The 19,532-nt window shown below is 40.1% G+C and overlaps 2 protein-coding genes across 3 annotated transcripts; one reads left to right on the forward strand and one right to left on the reverse strand.

Moving 5' to 3' along the window:
- LOC131311424 (UDP-glycosyltransferase 89B2-like) lies at window positions 1-1,708 on the reverse strand. Its single transcript, XM_058338886.1, has one exon. It carries the CDS (start codon window positions 1,520-1,522, stop codon window positions 149-151), a length of 1,374 nt encoding a protein of 457 aa, XP_058194869.1. The 5' UTR covers window positions 1,523-1,708; the 3' UTR covers window positions 1-148.
- Window positions 1,709-13,259: 11,551 nt separating this feature from the next.
- On the forward strand, window positions 13,260-18,376 carry LOC131311906 (uncharacterized). Of its 2 annotated transcripts, XR_009195631.1 has the most exons (5): window positions 13,280-13,782; window positions 15,567-16,899; window positions 17,066-17,207; window positions 17,322-17,389; window positions 17,852-17,978. XR_009195631.1 is itself a non-coding variant. In XM_058339543.1 (3 exons), the coding sequence occupies exons 1-3, from the start codon at window positions 13,402-13,404 to the stop codon at window positions 18,109-18,111; spliced, it is 1,974 nt and encodes a 657-aa protein (XP_058195526.1). In that variant the 5' UTR covers window positions 13,260-13,401; the 3' UTR covers window positions 18,112-18,376. The 2 variants fall into 2 exon arrangements, 1 of the variants encoding a protein (XP_058195526.1); XM_058339543.1 differs by lacking the exons at window positions 17,066-17,207; window positions 17,322-17,389 and having other exon boundaries at window positions 13,260-13,782; window positions 17,852-18,376.
- Window positions 18,377-19,532: the final 1,156 nt, after the last annotated feature.

Raw genomic sequence — 19,532 nt, forward strand, 5'->3', positions numbered from 1 at the left:
TTTTAAAAATCTCTCAATTAACTAAAATTTATGGGTGTAAGAATTGAGAACACGAATACAAACTGATGATTGAGAGTGGAAGCGAATACCATTTTAAAAGATTATCACTCCGCTTGGTTCACCATTTTGAGAGTAACGCGCACATCATTTATTTTTTACTAAGCTCACTGAGTTTCTCGACCAACTCGTTCAAATCTCTAGTCGAGCTTCCTCCCTTAACAGCATTCCACGCCGCCTTGCGCATGTCCTTAACTCGGGTTCTCTCAAGTCGCTTCCCGCTAACTGACTCGGCCAGCAACCGAGTCAACTCACCCAAATCAGGAACATTTTTAACTCCTCCCTCACAGGCGCGTACCGCCAAGCCCAGCTGGTCAACCAGCAAATTGGCGTCGAGGAATTGGTCAGAACCCAACGGCCATGTGAGCATCAGAACCCCCGCCGCCACTCCCTCTAACACCGAATTCCACCCGCAGTGAGTTACAAACACTCCCACTGCCCGGTGACTCAGTATCGCCACCTGCGGGGCCCACCCCCTTACGATAAATCCCCTCTCCCCCACGCGCTTTCCAAACCCCTCTGGTATCGAGTCACCTCTGCCTGCCACGTGTTCCTGCACGCACCAGATGAAATGAACCTCGCTGCGCTCAAGTGCGGCCGCGAGCGCCTCCGTTTGCTTACTTGTCAGCTCGACACGACTCCCAAAGCACACGTAAACAACAGATTCGTCTCGCTTCCCGTCGAGCCACGTCATCACCTCATGAGCTGGCACTGCGCTGGACCCACCGCGGTTAGCGGGGCCCATTTGGTCGTCGGTAGGAGGCAGTAAAGGCCCCACGGCCCAAACCTTTTTATGCCCCATTACTTTCTTCACGTGGTCGATGTAAACCCGTTCCAACTCGGTGAACGAGTTGAACACGGCGCCCCAACTCTGGAAATTGGCCAACATCCCATTTCTCATGAATTCACCGTCTGGGTCACGGATGTGCGGGGTTATTTGCCACCAGGGGCATTTCGGGGAATTCGGAACTCCCTCGAAGGAAATTACGAAATTCTCGTCGGTCGGATCGTCGTTCTTGGGCAAGTCGCGCCACAGGGAATTATAAATCGACGCGGCAAAAGCACCCGAGGGCCAGAAGGCGACGCGTGGCACGCCGAGATCGGTGGCGAGGCGGTGGGTCCAGCCAAGGAAGAAATCGGATACGATGGCGACGGGTGGATGAGGGTGGGACCGGAACCACTGGAGGATGGGGTCGTAGAGTGCGGCGGTGGCGCGTATTTTAGCGGGGAGGCTGAGTTGCGGGGAGGAGGAGGAGGGGGGTTCGGGTGCAGAGGAGAGGACGAGGGGCTGGACGGAAGCGTGGGAGGAGAGGAGTGGTTGGAGGAGAGGGAGGTGGGAGGGGGAGACGAGCACGGTGACGGTGAGGCCGCGGGTGAGTAACAGGCGGGTGAGGTCGAGGAGGGGGATAATGTGGCCCGATGCAGGAAAAGGGTACACGAGGATGTGTGCGCTGGTATAAGACATTGCCCGGTTCGGTAGGGATTTAAAGGAAGGTTTTTGAGGTAGAAGCAATCGGGGCCTAGAGACCCAAAGCGAACGCACAGTAAATTGCCTGAGGTGTGTTTGTTTGCCGAGGAAAAGAAAAGCGCCGGGAATGAGAAACGGCAGTTTTTAGTGCTCTCTGGAGTGTGGGTGTTGCGATTTGCGAATGCCTTGATTGTGGAATTTAAAGCTCCAGATTTTGTGTTTTTTTGTTGCGTCATGCATTACGAGTCGTGACAAATGGCATGCCGATGGTTCTTCCAGCTTTTTGGCCGGTGAGGATAATGTGTGATGTCGGGGAAAGTCCCCAGTCAAACTCAGCTTTGAACATGGTTCTGCTGCTGCTTTTCTTTTTCCGGACGTGCGGTCCGCTTACGCGTGCTTTTACTAATTTTCTTTCTGGTCTGATCACAAGAAAGTCATTCACACACTAACTTGCATGCACTGGAATTAATTACGGAATTTCACAAGAAAAATACCTTTTGGAGGCTTGACCCTGAAAACTGAATCTTGAACGATTGTGTAGGAAGCAAACTCATCAACCAACCGAATTATTCCGTGAAGATGCGTTTTTCCCTTCTCTCTTGAGAGCGCGTTTTTGCTGCTTGCAGTGTGCAGTTTGCCCTTTGCAACTCCCAGTTTTAAGACACGTTTCATTTTAGTGCTTCAAATGAGAGAGAGCAACGGGGCTCTATCTCCATTAACACGGATAACGCCAAATATACTTTTAATTCGCACAGTCCAAGAAAACTTAAAAAATACGTTTGGTACAGGAGTTTGGTTCCTCTATCGTGCAGATGTTTTCATATCAGTAAGTCTACAGTCACCGCACCGGTGCGGGTGTGGTGGCCCAGCACTCACGCGTGTGCACAGGTGCGGTGGCCCAGCACTCACGCGTGTTGGGTCCACTTCAGATTCTGCACGAATGATTCGAGACGTTTAATAATTTAAAAAAAATCCCCGAGTAGGTCTTGTGAAAAATCAACTCAATTCGATGTGTAGGTGCTCAATTCGATCTTTTATTTTTTAATTGCTCGGATCATTTGATTTTTGAAAGTTTTGATCGAGTACTTACACATATCGGATTGAACTGATTTTTCAAAAGGACCCACTCGTTTTAAAAAAAATTTATTGAACAGCTCAAATCATTCATGCGGAGCCTGAAGTGAGCCCAGCCACCGCAGCCCGTGTGGTGACTATAGACTTAAGGCCCCGTTCCGGTACTCAAAAAAGCCCTTATTTTTTAAGAAGACAATTTCAAGTTCAAAAATGAGGGGCTTATTGAAATCTAAAAATATGCACTATGGATCTTGTTTGAAAGATCTCATTGAGATCTTTTATACGATGCAAAAAAAATTAAAAAATTATTTTTTATTTACATTATTTTTTAATTTAAAAATGTGAAATAAGCTGTTTATTTTTTAAGAAAATTTCTGGAACGGAGCCTTATTGTTTTCCTATTTCCTATGGCTCTACTCTAGTGTGACTTAAATGAAGTACACCATAATTACGCTTGAATTTGCTATTCAAGTGGCTCATTTTTATAGTCTTGGGTTGAGTTCCGCTAAGATTTTTAGATTTTTTTTTTATTTAAATTTTTTTCACGCCTCACTTTTTAAGTTTTTCGTCTTGTTAAGATGAATTGTTTGAAAACAAATCAAAAAATAAAAAAAGTAAGGTGCAAAACTAACTAACACAATTATTTTTTAATGAAGACAAAACTAGAAAAAAACAAAAAAAAACAAAAAGTGCAGAAATCCTTAGCGGAACTTAGCCTTGACGTGTTCATAATTTTTGTAAGGAATCTGATTGATCAGATATCACTATCTTTGTGGTGCGTTAATACTCTACTAGATGCAGTGCATCTTGATTCGCTATCTTATCATGATCCGAATCTTCGGACAATATGACCTTTTAAAATTGCTTTTAGAAAATATTTCGGACACAGATTTTCGGATAATATGTTCAGAATCATTCAATGTATGCGGATCTCATATACACCGATGAAACTCTCATACATCAGTGAAACTTTCGAACATTAGACGAGTTTAAATATACTTGTGTTTAAATCTACAGCCGAATATTGGTGTTAGTTCCCTGTAGCATCTCTTCGTTCACTTTTAGGTTACTTAACACGGATCCGGGGATCCTGTAGGGTGGGGTGCTCTACATGTCCTATCGGGCGCATTCGGGCCGTCCATTTTTACAATAGACGGCTCGAATTTTAATCCAAACAATGGACGGATAGGATCAATAGGAATTCGGATTAAATCCGAGCCATCGGTGCCAAAATGGACGACCGAATTGACCGCCTTACATGCCTTGCAGTGCGAGCTGCATTGCAGAAATCCCCAATCCGACTTTTTAACACTAGTACTCCTATGTTTATATGCATTAAAGAATAGTACCAATTGTGGGAACCGGGAAGAACCAAAGGTTCTAGATTCGATATATGAGTGTTCTCGTTCATTTCCATACAATCCCACAAAGAATTGTGTTTTACTTTGTGTGAATTTAAAACCATCGATTTAGATTTAAATTCAAAAAACTCAATATAATTGAGGTTTTGATCCTGACAAATCTTAGAATACAAAAACTTTTTACATTATTTTATATTAGTTTCGATCTTAGCATTTTTATTAGTATGATTGAAATTGTCCTTTTTAAAGGAAAACACGAGTACTCCAGGCCAATTTGGTTTTAAAAGTGAAACAATAATTTTTTTTGTCTTTATTAAAAAAATTCATATTTGATAATTTGAGTTAAACTTTTGTGACTTATTGATTTGTCTCGGCGAGAAGAATCGGAAAAGTAAATTTTTTTGATCAAAACTCATAATTTTTTTAAAAAAGGACAAGAATAAGTAAAATAAGTTGACTTATTAACTTTTTTTTTTGTCTTTATTAAAAAATTATGAATTTCGATCAAATTTTTTTATTTTTCTGATTCTTTTCGTCGAGACAAATCAATAAGTCACAAAAATTTAACGCAAAACAAACAAATGCAAACAAAATTCAAATAAAGACAAGTGAGCTGTGCTTGGGGAGCATGACATTGCGCCTATGGCGCATTCGAACTACCCAACAAGTCAAGCTTCGCAGGCTTACCACGAACACTCCCGAACTCCGATTTGCATGTGGTTTAAACCGTTTAAAAGCTTGTTATGTATACTTTATAACTCAAGTGGTTTGAATCCAAAATTATTTATCTATTAAAAGACATGACACTTTGCCCTTAACAGGTAAAAAACGAATCATTTTGAGAAAATCATCGCATCACTCTTATTTTAAATCGGATCAAAATAAGCATAAAACTCATCAAAAATTGCAATTGATTCTCACGACATGTTCAACGTAATTTACCCCGAGATTAATTTGCTAGAACCTTGTTTTCAATTCCCCTTGGTATTTTCTTGGAGCCGTCTGTTTGACGAAACTAATAATGAAAAGACATGTAGTATCATAGGACGTGCAATCCGATTGGATTAACAGAGATGAGGTTAATAACATATCACCCTTAGGCCTAGGCCACGACCAATTAAGAGTCGCCATGGATTTTAGAGGAAACTTTAGCAGACAAAGATCTACCCATATTGAATACAACCCTGCTTCAAAACTTATAATACTAAGGTCCCAAATCATGCCAATCATCCTGGCATAACAACACTGATTAGGCATTCCCTAGCTACCACCCATGTGATCATCAAAGGCTGGCAAATAGATATCAAATTGAACCATTTCCTCACAGGCCAAGGGATTCAGTAACTAATGGCTAACACTTTTGTCCATCTTGTTCCTCGTTTACATATTTCTGATAAGCTTGTATGGATCCGTATGCTACTAGTTTATTCTCTTTCTTTCTTTTTTGCTCGGCTACTAATTTATACTCTTCTATTTCTGCAGGATGCCATCAGAAGGCTTGGGACATGCAAAGATTCGCGGTGGCGGTAGAATGAAACATCAAGAATATTCTCAATCTTTTTGGATAATCTCGTATGGAAATATTCTCAATTTAATTTCTTGTTGCATAGATAGTGGTGGTAAAAAAATGTTCGTAATGGTGGTGAAGTAATAGCGATTGTGTTGATGGCGACAATATTGGTGGTGGGAAGGAGGGGTGCTAGATATGTACGGTGTAAAATAATGGCAGTGGTGGAGTTGGAGTTGTCGTGGTGAAAGTGCATGTGGAGGTGTGGTAGTCGTGGTGGTATTGGTTTAATTATGGCGGTGGTTGTGGGGTTGAAGTCTTGTGGCAATGGTGGTGGTAGCTAGAGTGGAAGCGTGGTTGAGGGTGCTTAAGTGATAGTGGTCTACGTGGTGAAGTGATGGTGCCACAGGGGTGGTGTTACAGTGTTGGTGTAGGTGGTGGCGGAAATCTTTGTAGTGGACGACTTTCTACTCACATTTCATAAATGAAATTAAATTATTAGTGTAGTTTGATTCCACCATATTTTACTACTTGAAAACCCTTTTAACGATATATAATAGATCTTGATATGAGAGTGCTCTACAAAAATGATTTATAGTTTTGACCCATTAAGGGTAAAATAGTCATATATTAATTTGATGTACGATTAGTATTTGATCCAAAACACTTAGTTATAAATTAGATTCAACAAGCTTTTAAACCGTTTAAATCACGTGTAAATCATAATTTGGGAGTGACCGGGGCAATCCCACAAAGATTGGCATATGGTGAAACTTCAAGAATGCGCCCGGGGCGCACTAAAATGCTCCCAGGGCACAAGAAATTGCGCCTGGGCGCATGAAAACTTCAAAAAATGTCAAACTTTGCATGCTTGCCATGAATACTCCCGAACTCTGATTTGCACGTGGTTTGAACCGTTAGAAATCTTGTTAAGCCTACTTTATAACCCAAGTGATTTGCATCCAAAATTATTTATGCATTAAAGGACATTATGATTTTACCCTTAAAGGATCTAAAAAGAAATCAAATTTGGAAAATCATCGCACTTTCCTCATTTTTAATCGGATCAATACCTATTTTATATCAACCCTCGAGGGTACTCAAGGTAGTAAAGTACTGTGGAATTAGGAGAAAAATGTTGTGTTTAAAAAGTGATTGATTTACGAACTTAATTCTCAAATTTATATATATAACCCCAAAGAAATTGCTCTCAAAGCAACATTACTTTCGTAGTGTTTGGTTGGGAGTTTAGTTTAGTTTAGTTTTGGTAGTAGGTAGAGAGAGAAATAGAGTAATGATTGAAGATAGGGGTAATGATTGAAGAGAGATAGAGAGAGATGTGAAAGTAATAATTGGAGAAATAGGGTAATGATTGGAAAAAGAAGTAGGGTAATGATTGAAAACAAAACTAAAACTAAAACTAAGTTGAGCCCAACGACTTTTCAGTAGTGCACTTAGTGCTAGCTAGGAGAAATGTGATCAGAGTTCAAGTCATTTTTTAATGTGTTAATTTAACTATTCTAACAATACTGACTTTTGGCACAAATAGAAAAAACTATTGTGTTGTAAACACGAACAATTCTTTATCTTTCTAACATGCATGTATCCTAACAACTATGGTACACCAAATCTATACAAGATTGTGTGGTACTTATTTTGGGTAACGCACTAATGATTTAGAGCCATTTAAAACATTATTTTAAAGGTCCCTGCTAGTTACAAAAAAAAATCAACTCATTTAGTTATCAGTAAGTATTTGATCTATTCATTCGATTTTCGTCTCTGCGAATCTAGGTACAAATTATATTGATCAAGCACTTAACGCTATCCAAATGAGCTGATTTTTTTAAAAAGGCTCTTAAAAGTATGTTTGAAATAAATTGAAGGGCTCCAATCATTCGTACATTTGATGTACAGCAAATGGAATACCCATAGTTTTTTTTTGAAACCATATACCATATGTGACACGAAGTCTACGGACAATATTGATGCTGAACAACTGTTGGAACTTTGATAAGTTTTAAAATTAAAAGATATATGTTATTAGAGAGACATGATTTTTTGTGACACGAATTAAGTCTACGGACATGATTTTTTGCCAACCCACATTGTTTTAAAAAAATATTTACGTTCTCTCATCTGTCCTCGTTATTTTGGGTAATCCTATTCAGATTCAACACCTCCGACTTTAGGGACAGAACTAAAATTTCGTAAACGGGGGCCGAACTATGAAAAGTAAGTAGCAAGTTACTGACCTTCTAGTTTTAATCAACCATTGACATAGTCCGGAAATACTTTCCAATTGTTCGAATTCCAGATGCCGAACAACGTTATGCTCAAAATAATTAAGCTCCATTCTTGAAAATGTTATTTGAACTTTTCAATTCTTGAAAATACTTCTCAATTGACCGTGTGAACTTGAAGTACTCATATGAATTAAATTATTTTTTTTAGAAACAAAAAACTGAAACTACACGGAGGCATTGGCCCCCCCATAGCCCACCATAGTTCCATCTCTGCCCGACTTCTTTTAATCGTGTAACATGGGAGACATTCAGTGAGATCGATTGGTTGTATCTTGGAATTATATTTAATTAGCCGTTAGAACTCAAACGAAGGGAGGCAAATATGGCTTTAGGACAACAAATGACATGCCAATGTTTCACAATATATTTCTAGGGGACTGATAATGCCACGAAGTGTTTCTTAATGCCACGACTATTCATGTTGTTTGACAAAATTACCCATGAGCGATACTAACATTTATCATAACCATTATCTTCTTTTTCCCCTCTTTCTCGCCGCTTTGTCCCCCTCCTCTTTCTCGCCGCTTTGTCCCCCTCTGTTTTCGCCGACCGTTGAGCCACCCACCTCCCTCTCTCTCTCCAGAGGCCATTGGAAAGAGGGTGCATGTCGTTCTCTTTCATCTATTTCGCGACCAATCCGTTGTCTGGATTCTGGATCCAATGTTTTCATTTCATCACCAATGGTGATTGCAACACTGTAGTACCTGTCACTCAGTCTCCTGTACTTAATCTATATAGAAATCATAGGCTTAATTTGTAGAATAAAGACGATATGTCACAACTGGGTTGTGGCATTGTTGGTTTGATGTGATGTGATTCATGTAACTCTTGTAGAAACTTTATATCCATCTCAAAATCAATTGGCAATGAGTGAAGAGGTCCCAAATGTTATTAAGTGATCACCCATTCCACTCTTAAGCAATGTGAGATTCTATTTTCAGTTTTAGAGAAAAAACAAAACGTAAGTGTGTTATTTGCATTCAATACTGTCAATTTGTACCTATACAATGGGCTAAGCAGAGATCGCTGTCTAGAGAGAAAATGAGATGGAAGGAAAATGGACATGAAATGTTGGATGGAGGAGGTGGATCTCCTGGTGGGTCAAAATTTCGGGGATTGATGGTGGGTGTAATCGAAGCAAGAAAGCCGGAGAAGAGAGGGAGGAGATGGAGGTGGGTATGCCCTGTGTATGAGCGGCAAGGAATGAAGAGAGAGAGATGGCCATGGGTAAAATTGTAAGATCACTTCATTTGTCGTGGCATTAAAATAAAGGCTCGTGACATTAACCGCACCCATATTTCTAATTGTTATATAGCTTTTTATGATGATGGTGAAATAAATTCTCAACAACAACAAAGGAAACAACTTCACAAATTATATTTACACCACAAACATGTAGAAAGTTCGAAATTATTTCGTCAATGGCAGCGGACTGACTTCATACTTGGCCAAAAGATCGAGTAAGATTCGGTAGAACTAGAAGATCGAGAAAGTTGTGGATTGTGTGCCATCTGTTCAATAGTTGACATGCACCTATATATACTATATTTCGAAGTTATTGTCATATGCATAAATATGCCTAATGAAATTTTTTTTTTTTTTTATAATCATGTGTCCGGGCCACCTTACTTTGTATAGACTGGCACAAAGGGTCGATAATACCTGAGAGGTTTCGAACTTGAACCTTAAGAGGGAACAAACCCTTAAGTCTTAGACCTTGACTACCAAGGCAATCCCTTCGGGTTATTCCATAGTCATTGTTATGCATGTGAATTGGCACAAAGGGTTGATAGCACTTGAAAAATTTTGAACCTGAGGCTTAGGAGAGAACAAATCCCTAAAGTCTCGGGTCTTGACCGTCAAAGCAATCCCATGGTGTTATTTCATAATCATTGTTACGCATATGCATCAATGACTGTGACTCGGAATATCTAGAGCTTTCCATAGAAAAATAAGTCAATGCAATTTTTTTTTGTACCTTAGAAAAAATCAATACTACTACTATTTTTTTTTTGTACCCTTAGAAAAAGTCAATGTACTATATAGTACGAGACTAGGAGAACGCATGCTCAATATTGCTCAGGAATGGATGCTAAACAAAGTAGTATCAAATTGTAGTTGTTGAGAAATGGTTGAAAAACACTAGACGAGTCTATCACGTTTTTAGACGGATGAAGTATTGATAAGCACCCGATAATGCAATTAAGGGTACGCTAGTTTTCTAGTTTAAGTTCAATTTAATCGTTAAATAGTGTTTTAACTGCTTTTGCTCGTAGAGTTTGCTATTTCTGTTTTGTAGGAAATCATCCAAACAAAGGAGTTTTAAAGTCCGAAGTCTAGGCAGGAATGGCTTGATGGTGACCCGACGGCTCGCCAAGGCAAGGCAAAGAAGCAAGGCAAAACTCAGCGGCTGGAGCTATCGAGCTCGGCATCGATGGGATAAAGGAAATTACATCGATGCCGAGGGGCTTACCCAAGGAGGCAGCTAATGAGCTCGGCATCGATGGAGGGAAATAAGTTACATCGATGCCGAAGCTCTTATCACAGCAGCATAAGCCTGTTGCCATCGATGCCGAGGGCTCTAGGAGGGGAATTTTGAAGCATCTCCTGAAGAATCTGGGGCGTACGAAGTAGAATAGATTTTGCTTACATCATTGTAGATCTAGATCTAGATTGGTTTTTGTTCTTGAATGTTCTTCATTTTCAGTCTTGAATCTTTATTTTCTGTTTTCATTAATTAGTTTTTGGTATTGTCTTCTTTATTAAAGTTGTAGTGAATCTTCCGATCTATCTTTCAATCTAATTTTCTTCTAGTGTTGTTAATTCAATTATGTTAAGTAAATTTTCGCTTGCCCCTATCTCAATAGATATGTGCGAGTAGTTTACCAAAGTTAGGTCATGGGGTGATTAACACCTCATGGCTTAAGTAGAATTGCGTTTTTCACCATAAAGTCTAAACCTTTGGTTCGAGAATCGATGTGGGGTTCGGATTTATTGTCAAATCGCTAAGGTGTTAATCTCCTTGATCATGTGTAGGTAGGAGCATCGCCTACCTACCACACATGATACTTGGAGCTCTGACGCACGAGGCATTTGCTAAATAAATTCTAGAGCTAGCTTGGTAATCGAGCCATTTTATTTTCCGATTCGGGAACCTTGATCGTGTATCCTGAACCGCGTATTTAGGTGAGAAATGCAGTTTAATTTGAGTTGTGAGTGTTAGTAATTCCTAGACCTAACCTGCCTTTTATCTTAGTTTATTTGCTTTTCAATTTAGCTCTTTTCATTTCCACTACGCACGTAAAACCAAGTTGGCTGTCTAAAAGCCGAAAGCCCTTACTTGCATCTACAAATCCAGCAAAGCCGTATTAATTTTTCCCTTAGGTACGATCCCGGACTTCCGGATTATCATGCTTCGACTGACGTATTAGGCCCTACGCTTGGGGCGTTATCTCTTATATCGGAGCGAACGAAGCAAGTATTAGCGAACGTGATATTACCAATGATGAGGGAGAATGTGATATTCATTCAATCGTCCATACGAACGAAAGGTCCAAAATCGAGTGTTAGAACATACCTTAACGATAATATTTTGGTCAAAAAGAAGGCATTGAATGAAGTTTTCCAAGTCCGCTAGAGCATTGAAGCAAGTTGGAAACAAGGTACGGTCTAATTCATCTACGTTAGATATAGTACAATGAGAAGTAAGCGACATCACTCTTCTGTTATGCTTAATAAGAGAAGCTCGTAAAATTTTCGTGGTTTTAACTATTTGTCTGGTCGTTAACTTCAGGGTCCCGGAATTAATTGAGTTGCGCGCAAACTTGGTCGGGCATCTAGAGAAAAGGAACAATGATCGATGTTATAATTGATGTTGAAATGGTGCATAGGACATCAGAGTCACTGGCTGTTTGCTTGAACGAGAGCTTTTAAATGGTTGAATTAGATTGCTTTTATAAATGTTTGATCCAATTCTGAGTCACTCTCCTTAATGTCATGACTGGTCACTAAGTATGTCAAAAAAATTCACATCTCGTATAGGAAAATTAATATGATGCGCCAACGCACCTCAGGCGCAATTCGCGTGCGCCCGGGCGCGACCTGGTTTTTTCCCCTTGATTGAGGCGCATTTAATTTGCGCCCCAGGCGCAACAAAGGTCCTTCTTCTGGCTGGCGCACTGTGCTCATTAGCACTTCATGTTCGCAATTCTTCGAGACTTCTTAATGTCAAACTTTGTACAATCGGTTTTGCCAACGTACTATCATGGAAACGACTTAATACATCGCCAAAAAAGGAGAGAAATCGACATAACTAATGCATGTTGGACAGTCAAATGGGTGCATTTCGACTCGTATCGTGATGCGCTTTGGTCCATCAATTAGCTTGTCCTCCAGGCTAACCTCAACTTCTCTTCTAATTGAAGACGAGTTAAACAAGATAAGGAAGTGGTAACTATCGTGAATTTCGAACTAGAACCGTAGGAGCAGAAAGGATTTAAATTTGTCAACTTCAGCTTGCAAAATCGTGCAATTTCGTCGATGAGCTCATTCACTTGCTAGCCACAAAATTATGCTCTTCAATCTTTTAACGACCCTCCATTTGCTGACCCGATAATCTTTTGCAAGTCTTTAACAACATAGCCAAAAATACTTAGCAGTTAAGCCCAAGTTGAACATTGGGATATTGCACTTCTTAACCAATAGATCGAGTCTATCACCTTTCTAAACAGATGCAGCACCACGCGAAGGAGATATTATTGATTGTGACAGAGAATGCAATAGTCCTTCAATTGGCCTTACAAGGAAGGTCCACAATTATGCGTTCATGGCTACTTTAGCGCGCTTAAATTTCGTTCAGCAAGACGGCTGAGGAATGAAATTTCCTAGCGCATGCATATATTGGAGCACTGAAGCAAGTTGAAAACAAAACAGAGTCTCATTCAACTATGTTAGACGTAGTGCTAAGATAAGTGAGCAGTATCATCGGTTCTGTTTTTGAGCTCCTATGTTTTCCTTGTCTAGCCCTTTGGTGAGGACTGGAGCTCCAAATTTTTATTGGTTTATAAGTTACCATACTTTTCAATCCAAACCCACCCTTCATTACGTAGGGAATTTCATGGCTACAATGCTATCCATACGGACAATTCATGCACAAATTTTGTCGTGGAATTCATCATAGATTCTCCAAAAATGATCCGAGCAATTCATTAAATGTAAAATATTTTTTCGCGTTCCTAGTAGAAAATTAGTTGAATCAAATACCTACAAGTGCTCGATCAAATTATCTAATTTTTTATTCAGATTTGAGGATAATGAAAAGTTTGATGAATTAGATCGAGTACCTCTGTGTATTGAATTAAGCTAGTAATTATTTGTGAGAATCCTTACAATTTTTTTTTGTTTAATGAACGACTCGAATAATTTGTACGAGACCTATAACAAGCCTCAAACAAAATCTATACATAATTGTCTGTGTGGATAGATTCTCTGCAAAACCACTGGGCTCCTTTGTGGATTTTAAGGAAACGTCTCCCAAACAGAACAGCACGTACGCTCTGAACAAAACCGTCCGCATACCGCAGTGCAAAATCCTGTGAGGCGAGCGCGACCCAGCTCAGTAGATCTCCAATGGCGGAAAACGATTCAGATTCCCCTCTCTCTCCCAACCATATCCCACCCCCAGAAAATCACCCCAGCAAACGCCCCAAAACCCTAACCCTATCGCAGGCGCCGAGCTCCCCTCCACCGCACGAACCCGCCTGCGATGGATCGGATACGGAGTCGCAGAGCTGTGGTATATGCCTGTGCTCGGAGGAAGGTGGTAGGGCGATCATCAGAGGGCGCATCGACAGCTGCGAGCACTACTTCTGCTTCGTCTGCATCATGGAGTGGGCCAAGGTCGAGTCTCGGTGCCCACTCTGCAAGTGCAGGTTCACCAGCATCCGCCGTCCCCCCATGGACGGCGTCTTTCTCAACGAGCGTGTCGTTAGAGTACCCGTTCGCGACCAGGTTAGGGCTTCGTCGATCCAATTGCTTCGCTTTGTTTTCCTTTTTTCCCTTTTCTTTAATTGTGGTAGTTTTATTAGACTGTTGTTTTTTTGATAAGGGTATGTTGACAGGCGAAATTTAGAAAATGTAGGATATGGGTATTGCTGGGGTACTATGAGGAATAGATATTTATAATTTAGACTAATCTTGTACGCAATAACACTTCAATAACGAAAAATAGCTAAATGAATTGGGTGATTAGGAATCCAACATCAAATAACAATTTAACAATTTAATGCCAAACTTACGATACAAATCAGAGTTTTGTGCCATTACACTAAAGGACCTATGGTCCTTGCTATGAGTGGAACTGATTTGGTGACCTGTTTGGTTTGATTTGTGCTGAATTTGTGGATGCTAATGGGTGAATTATGCTTGGAACTAAATGAGTGTGAATGAGATTAGTTTTTCAGTACTTGGAAAGGAGCATAAGTTTTTTCCTCCTTGCAGTCCCTTTGATCAGTTTATGAATGGTTTCTGGCTTTGATGTTTTGGTGGGTTACATTCCTTCCTATTGGGTAGAGAAGTATATCATGATCTTCAATCGATCTTATCTAGGATTGCAAATTCAAACACGTAGTAGTTTAAATGTTCCCATCTCTGGATATGGGTGCCTTGTCTAGTAGTCAAATTCTCTTTATGAATAAGCCTCCCTCCTTTATCTGAATTTGTTTTTCAAATTTTCGGACCCTCTAGGTTAGGACCACTTAAAATTGTTTAGCTCGTAAGACTTTCTGTTGCCACCCCTTCTTATTGGCTACGTGGACAAGATTTACTGGCTCAGAAACTTGGCCCAAGTTTGGCCCCCCGGTGCAATGTTTATCATGTTACTTCATTGATAGAGGGTGGTGAGACCTGATCACTTTACCTTGTTAGGCAAGGTGTATTCATTGAAGCTTTTGGCCTTCTTAATGCAGAATCTGGTTTTTATTGGTTGTGCATTTGTGCATTGGATTAGACTCCTTACTCCTGTGATGCTTGGTAAATTGAACATTCTGAGAAAATTCTTTTTGTCCTTCCATTTCTGAGAGTTGTTTTGCCACCTACAAGTTGTTTAGTCACGATTTTGGTTTCTTTAAGATGCATGTAGGAAGCGTGTATTAGGCTTTATTGTTGTGCAATCCGTACATAGATATAGTATGTGGTGCAATATACGTATGGGAAGTATATAATGCATTCTGTACTTATAAGAATCATATATCAGCGGTTAACATTTTTTGGACACACATTGAAACACGTTACGATTTTGTTCTTAAAGACATGGCACACTTTCATTCCTAAACAGCAAACTCAACGATCGAAACACATCTATTTTTAATAATTGATCTTTGATTTCCAGTAATTGATTAAAAGTTTTCAAATACAGTTACTTGAAAATTGAAATATCTAGGGCATGAAGTCTTGTTAAGACAAAGTATATACAAAGGAAAGTGACAATGCTTTCTGCGTATAGAAAAAACCTCAAATTAAGTGTATTTTTTACAAGCCACAAGAAACCAAATTCTGGTTCCATGAACCAGAACGACCCCTGTTCCTGGTGGCATAGAGATTGATTAATTATTGTTTGTGCGCCATGCAAACTGCAAACTGACATGATCCTTTGCCTAGTTTAGGTAGAGTTGCTGTGCTTTCTTTGACTAGCTGTTCGTGCAGGACCTAGACAAATCCTTCTTCTTAAATTACAGCTGAAACTGGATGCATATTTCATGAACAGTCACAGATAATGAAATATTTTTGCATTGTAGGTTTATCATTGTTTCGGAAATGCGACAGTAGGGCCTCCGGATCCATATTCAGAAGTTCAATGTACAGTGTGCAACAGTGAGGGAGATGAAAATTTTCTTCTACTTTGTGACCTTTGTGACGCCGCATCCCATACTTACTGTGTTGGTCTGGGAGCCACTGTCCCAGAGGGTGATTGGTTTTGCAATGACTGCACTGTTTCTAAAGCTGAACACGAGAAGAGTGAAACAGATGCCCATCTTGACACCCCATTGAGTTTTAGAAGCTCGGGTGAAAGACCGTTGGTGGAAGAACATGCTTCTATTCTTGCTATTAGACGAGAACCCAGGTTGAGAGTACTTGAGAGACCTCCCACCAGAGTTCCAGCACATCCGAATAACTTGTCAACTCCTATTCCTTTTGAGAGGAGAACCAACCCTGAGTTGGGTGCAAGAACTCTGCGGCGGTGCCGAAATGTGCAAGGTCGTATACAACAGTTACGTGAAAATTGGAATGCTTTTCGTAGAGGATCCTTGAGTTTTACATCCAAATCATCTGATACAGCTGATGATACAAAACTGAGAAAGAGCAGTGGTGCCACTTCTTCTGGCAGATCAAGTCAGCCGCATCGTTCTGGTAATAATGTATCTGAAGGAGGCTCTTATGATGTAGTCAAAGCTTGGAAAATGTTGGATGCAGCCAAGTCAATGGAACAGGTTCGTGGGAAAACCAGCATTGTTCTTAAATCCTCGAAAGATAATTTAAGCAAAGTAAATATCCCAGTAGCAAAAACTAAACCAAGTTGTAGCCTTCTGGCATCAAGTAGCAAACCTCTTCGGGTGAAGGATCTTGCAAAAACTAGATCACAAAAGCATAACAAATGCTATTCTTCTTCTGTAAAAGGAACTGAGAGTCATAAACCTCAGATAGATACAAGGGAGAGACATGATATTGCTATTGCTACTTCGACAAGGATTTTGAAATTCAATGAGATTTCTCCAAGCTCTCAATCACTAGGAGACTATATCCACACTTCAGTTCTAGTGAATGTTTGCCACGGAAATGGGGGGAAGCCACCAGAAGAAAGATTATGTGCTCAATCAGTGGATGGTTTACAGGAGCATGACGGATTTGGTTGCTTGGTTTCTCCAGCTGGGCCTGTGACTTCAGGTTCTAACTCAACTTCTGCCAAACTGGAAATGTCTTCATCCTCCTGTATGGGACTTCCCAATGAAAAAGCTAGAATGGGAAAAAGTTGTGCTGGAAGCAAGTCTATACAAGAAGATGATGCCAAGAGTGAGATTCAGTCTCTTGTCAAGCTCAATCTGAAGCTCCTGACCCGAGATAGACCAATAGGTATGGATATTTTGTTTGAACTTAGGGTCCTTTTGTTTGACTGGACCATGCACAAATAGTTAAAGAACGTTCTATCCGGAATTCAATCTCATCAGATTAACAATGACGGGGTTAGCAATTCTGATTTCCAGTGGTACTATATCCCTGTTTTTGTGGGATTTTGTAGCCGACGGATATCTAATCCGCACCTCGCAAACAATGATCCGTCCCAATATGGAGGTCGGAACGCAAGGGCAATCATTGAGTGAATTGAATCTTCTTTGAGTTAGTTGACTGAAGCACAAAAGTTCCAATTGAAGGTAGGATATGTGATCCCCGTGGATTTATTGCTCAATTCGATGCTGTGGGCCAAAAAAAAAAGGCCCTTAGTACTTCTGTGCTTTTCTCTTTGTGCGTCTTTTCAGTAACTCGATTGTTCTTAGACTGTTGGGAAATGTGGTACAAACTGTTGGGGTCGTTTCCTTGTGGGACTGCACATCCCAGCTTGAAGGTAAAAATCAGATGTTGGATGTCAATTGTCAATTGAGGGGATTGTTGAATAAACTGAAAGGAAAATCTACAATTTTAAAAAGCTTCTATAGGGTTGAATAGAAATTCGATTGACCATTTGTGAAGTTTTACTCTGTATAAAGTGGAGAAGACACGTAGTCCCCAATTGATGGTTGTATGGGCAAGGAGGACTGAAGGCTGACCTAAGCTTTGGCAATATATGCACAAAGTGACTGCTTTCAGAAAGTTTTACCACGGAAATAAAATGGATAACACACATGTTGACAAAATTGTATTTTGTTTTTCCCCCACAAGGGCGAGGTGTCTTAAGAGAGTTACTGGATTTTGATGCTAATTCGAGGGAAATGCATATTTACAACCTAAATAGAATCCAGTTCTATGCTTCCGTGATATTTTTGTTGCTGGTATTTTCAATAAAGCAAGCAAATTCGTGATTGTGCAGGAGTGGATGCATTTAAGGAAATTGCAAGACTTTCTACTCACTCCATCTTAGCAGCATGTGGTTTAGAAGGGCCAAAACCAGGTGTCCGTTTCTTTCTGAGCTCTGTATGTTGCCATAGTAATCAGGTTGAAGTTCAACAACTCCGAAGAATGTCTACACTAATGCCTAGCTCTTGCAGAGAATGTTTTTATGTCTTTGTCAAGGATGTCGTTAATGCCGTCGTGGTTGAAAAAATAGGCCATGTCAAAACGCGGCATTGAGGCGGTTATGCTGGCATAATGGTCTGTGGTGGAATTCCATTGTAGTGTTTAGGTTACTTTCTTTTGTTATCATTCTTTGAACTAGTAGTAAATTATTTAGGTGTTTCGAGTTGTGGAGGGGAAGAGACCATCTTACGCCAAACTCCATACTGTCCATAGCTCCATAGAAATGGTTTTTGTCTGTCGTGTAGATCTGTAGTCTGTACCGAGTAATCTAACGCCAAATTCAGTAATGCTCATAGCTCCACGGTATTGTCTGTTTCAACTCTGTTTTTGTTCTGTGTAGGGTGCATATTAAACTACTAGCAAGCATTGGCTATTATATATTGCTGTGACTTTGTGATGGTTATCCATGGCAGCACCTCTTTGCTCAATAACTCAAACCTGTTTCAGGGTAGTGACGTGACGTAGCCCGCCTCATGCGAGGCCGGATCCCCTCAATTTGCTTCTTACCAGTTTTGGTCCATTTGGTGCATTCAGGATGTCCAAAAGTGTTTTGGATGGCTCAAATTTAAAGGGGTGTTTTTAAATAAAAACAAAAAAACAAAAAAACTCTTTAAATTTGAGCCGTCCAAAACTCTTTTGGACGGCCTGGATATAACAAATGGACCGAACTGATTAGAAGCCAAATTGACCGGATCCAATCCCGCCTCATGCCCAGTTATAGATAATCTTCCTCACAAGATTGCACAAAAACAATTAAGAGATTTTTTCAATTGCAAATAGTACGGAGTATTCAAAATCGTGAATGATTAATGTCATTGGCCTTAACTTTGGTGTGGACCCAGATACCAAATTAGTGTCAAGGATTCGTTGTTGGATTACTTTACGTTATTGATTTTGGGAAAAATTGCAAACGCTAATAACTATTTTTCAAGCATAAATAAATTTCTATTTATACGTATACTAGGGCTGTAAATGAACTGAGCCATTCGCGAACTGTTCGAGGCTCGGTTCGATAAGAGCTCGTTCGAGTTCGATTTGTCTGCTAAACGAACTGAACCTGAACCTCAATTCTAGGCTCGTTCCGTAAATGAGCCAAACCTTAGCCTAACGGTATTCGGTTCGGTTAGGTTCGCGAACCTATACTTAAATTTAATTAATAATTCAATAGGGGTCTATTTGTAAATGTAAAAAATTTTAAAGTTGTATATATAATTCAATACTTATTTTTCTCCCAAATTCTATACGATCAATGAGAGAGTTTGGGTTCGCTTGAGTTTAATGAGCTGAGCCAAATCAAACCTGAGTCTTGACGAGCTCAATTCGAGCTTAGATTCGGCTCGGCTCGATTCATTTGAGTTTAACGAGCCAAACTCGAGCCAAGATGTTCAATTTCGAATCTAACTCGAGCCGAACTCGAGTCAGACTAGTATATTAACGAACCCAACCGAGCCGAACCCGAGCCTTGAAAAATTTTA

Source organism: Rhododendron vialii, chromosome 12a, assembly GCF_030253575.1.
Source record: "Rhododendron vialii isolate Sample 1 chromosome 12a, ASM3025357v1".
Lineage (NCBI taxonomy): Eukaryota > Viridiplantae > Streptophyta > Magnoliopsida > Ericales > Ericaceae > Rhododendron > Rhododendron vialii.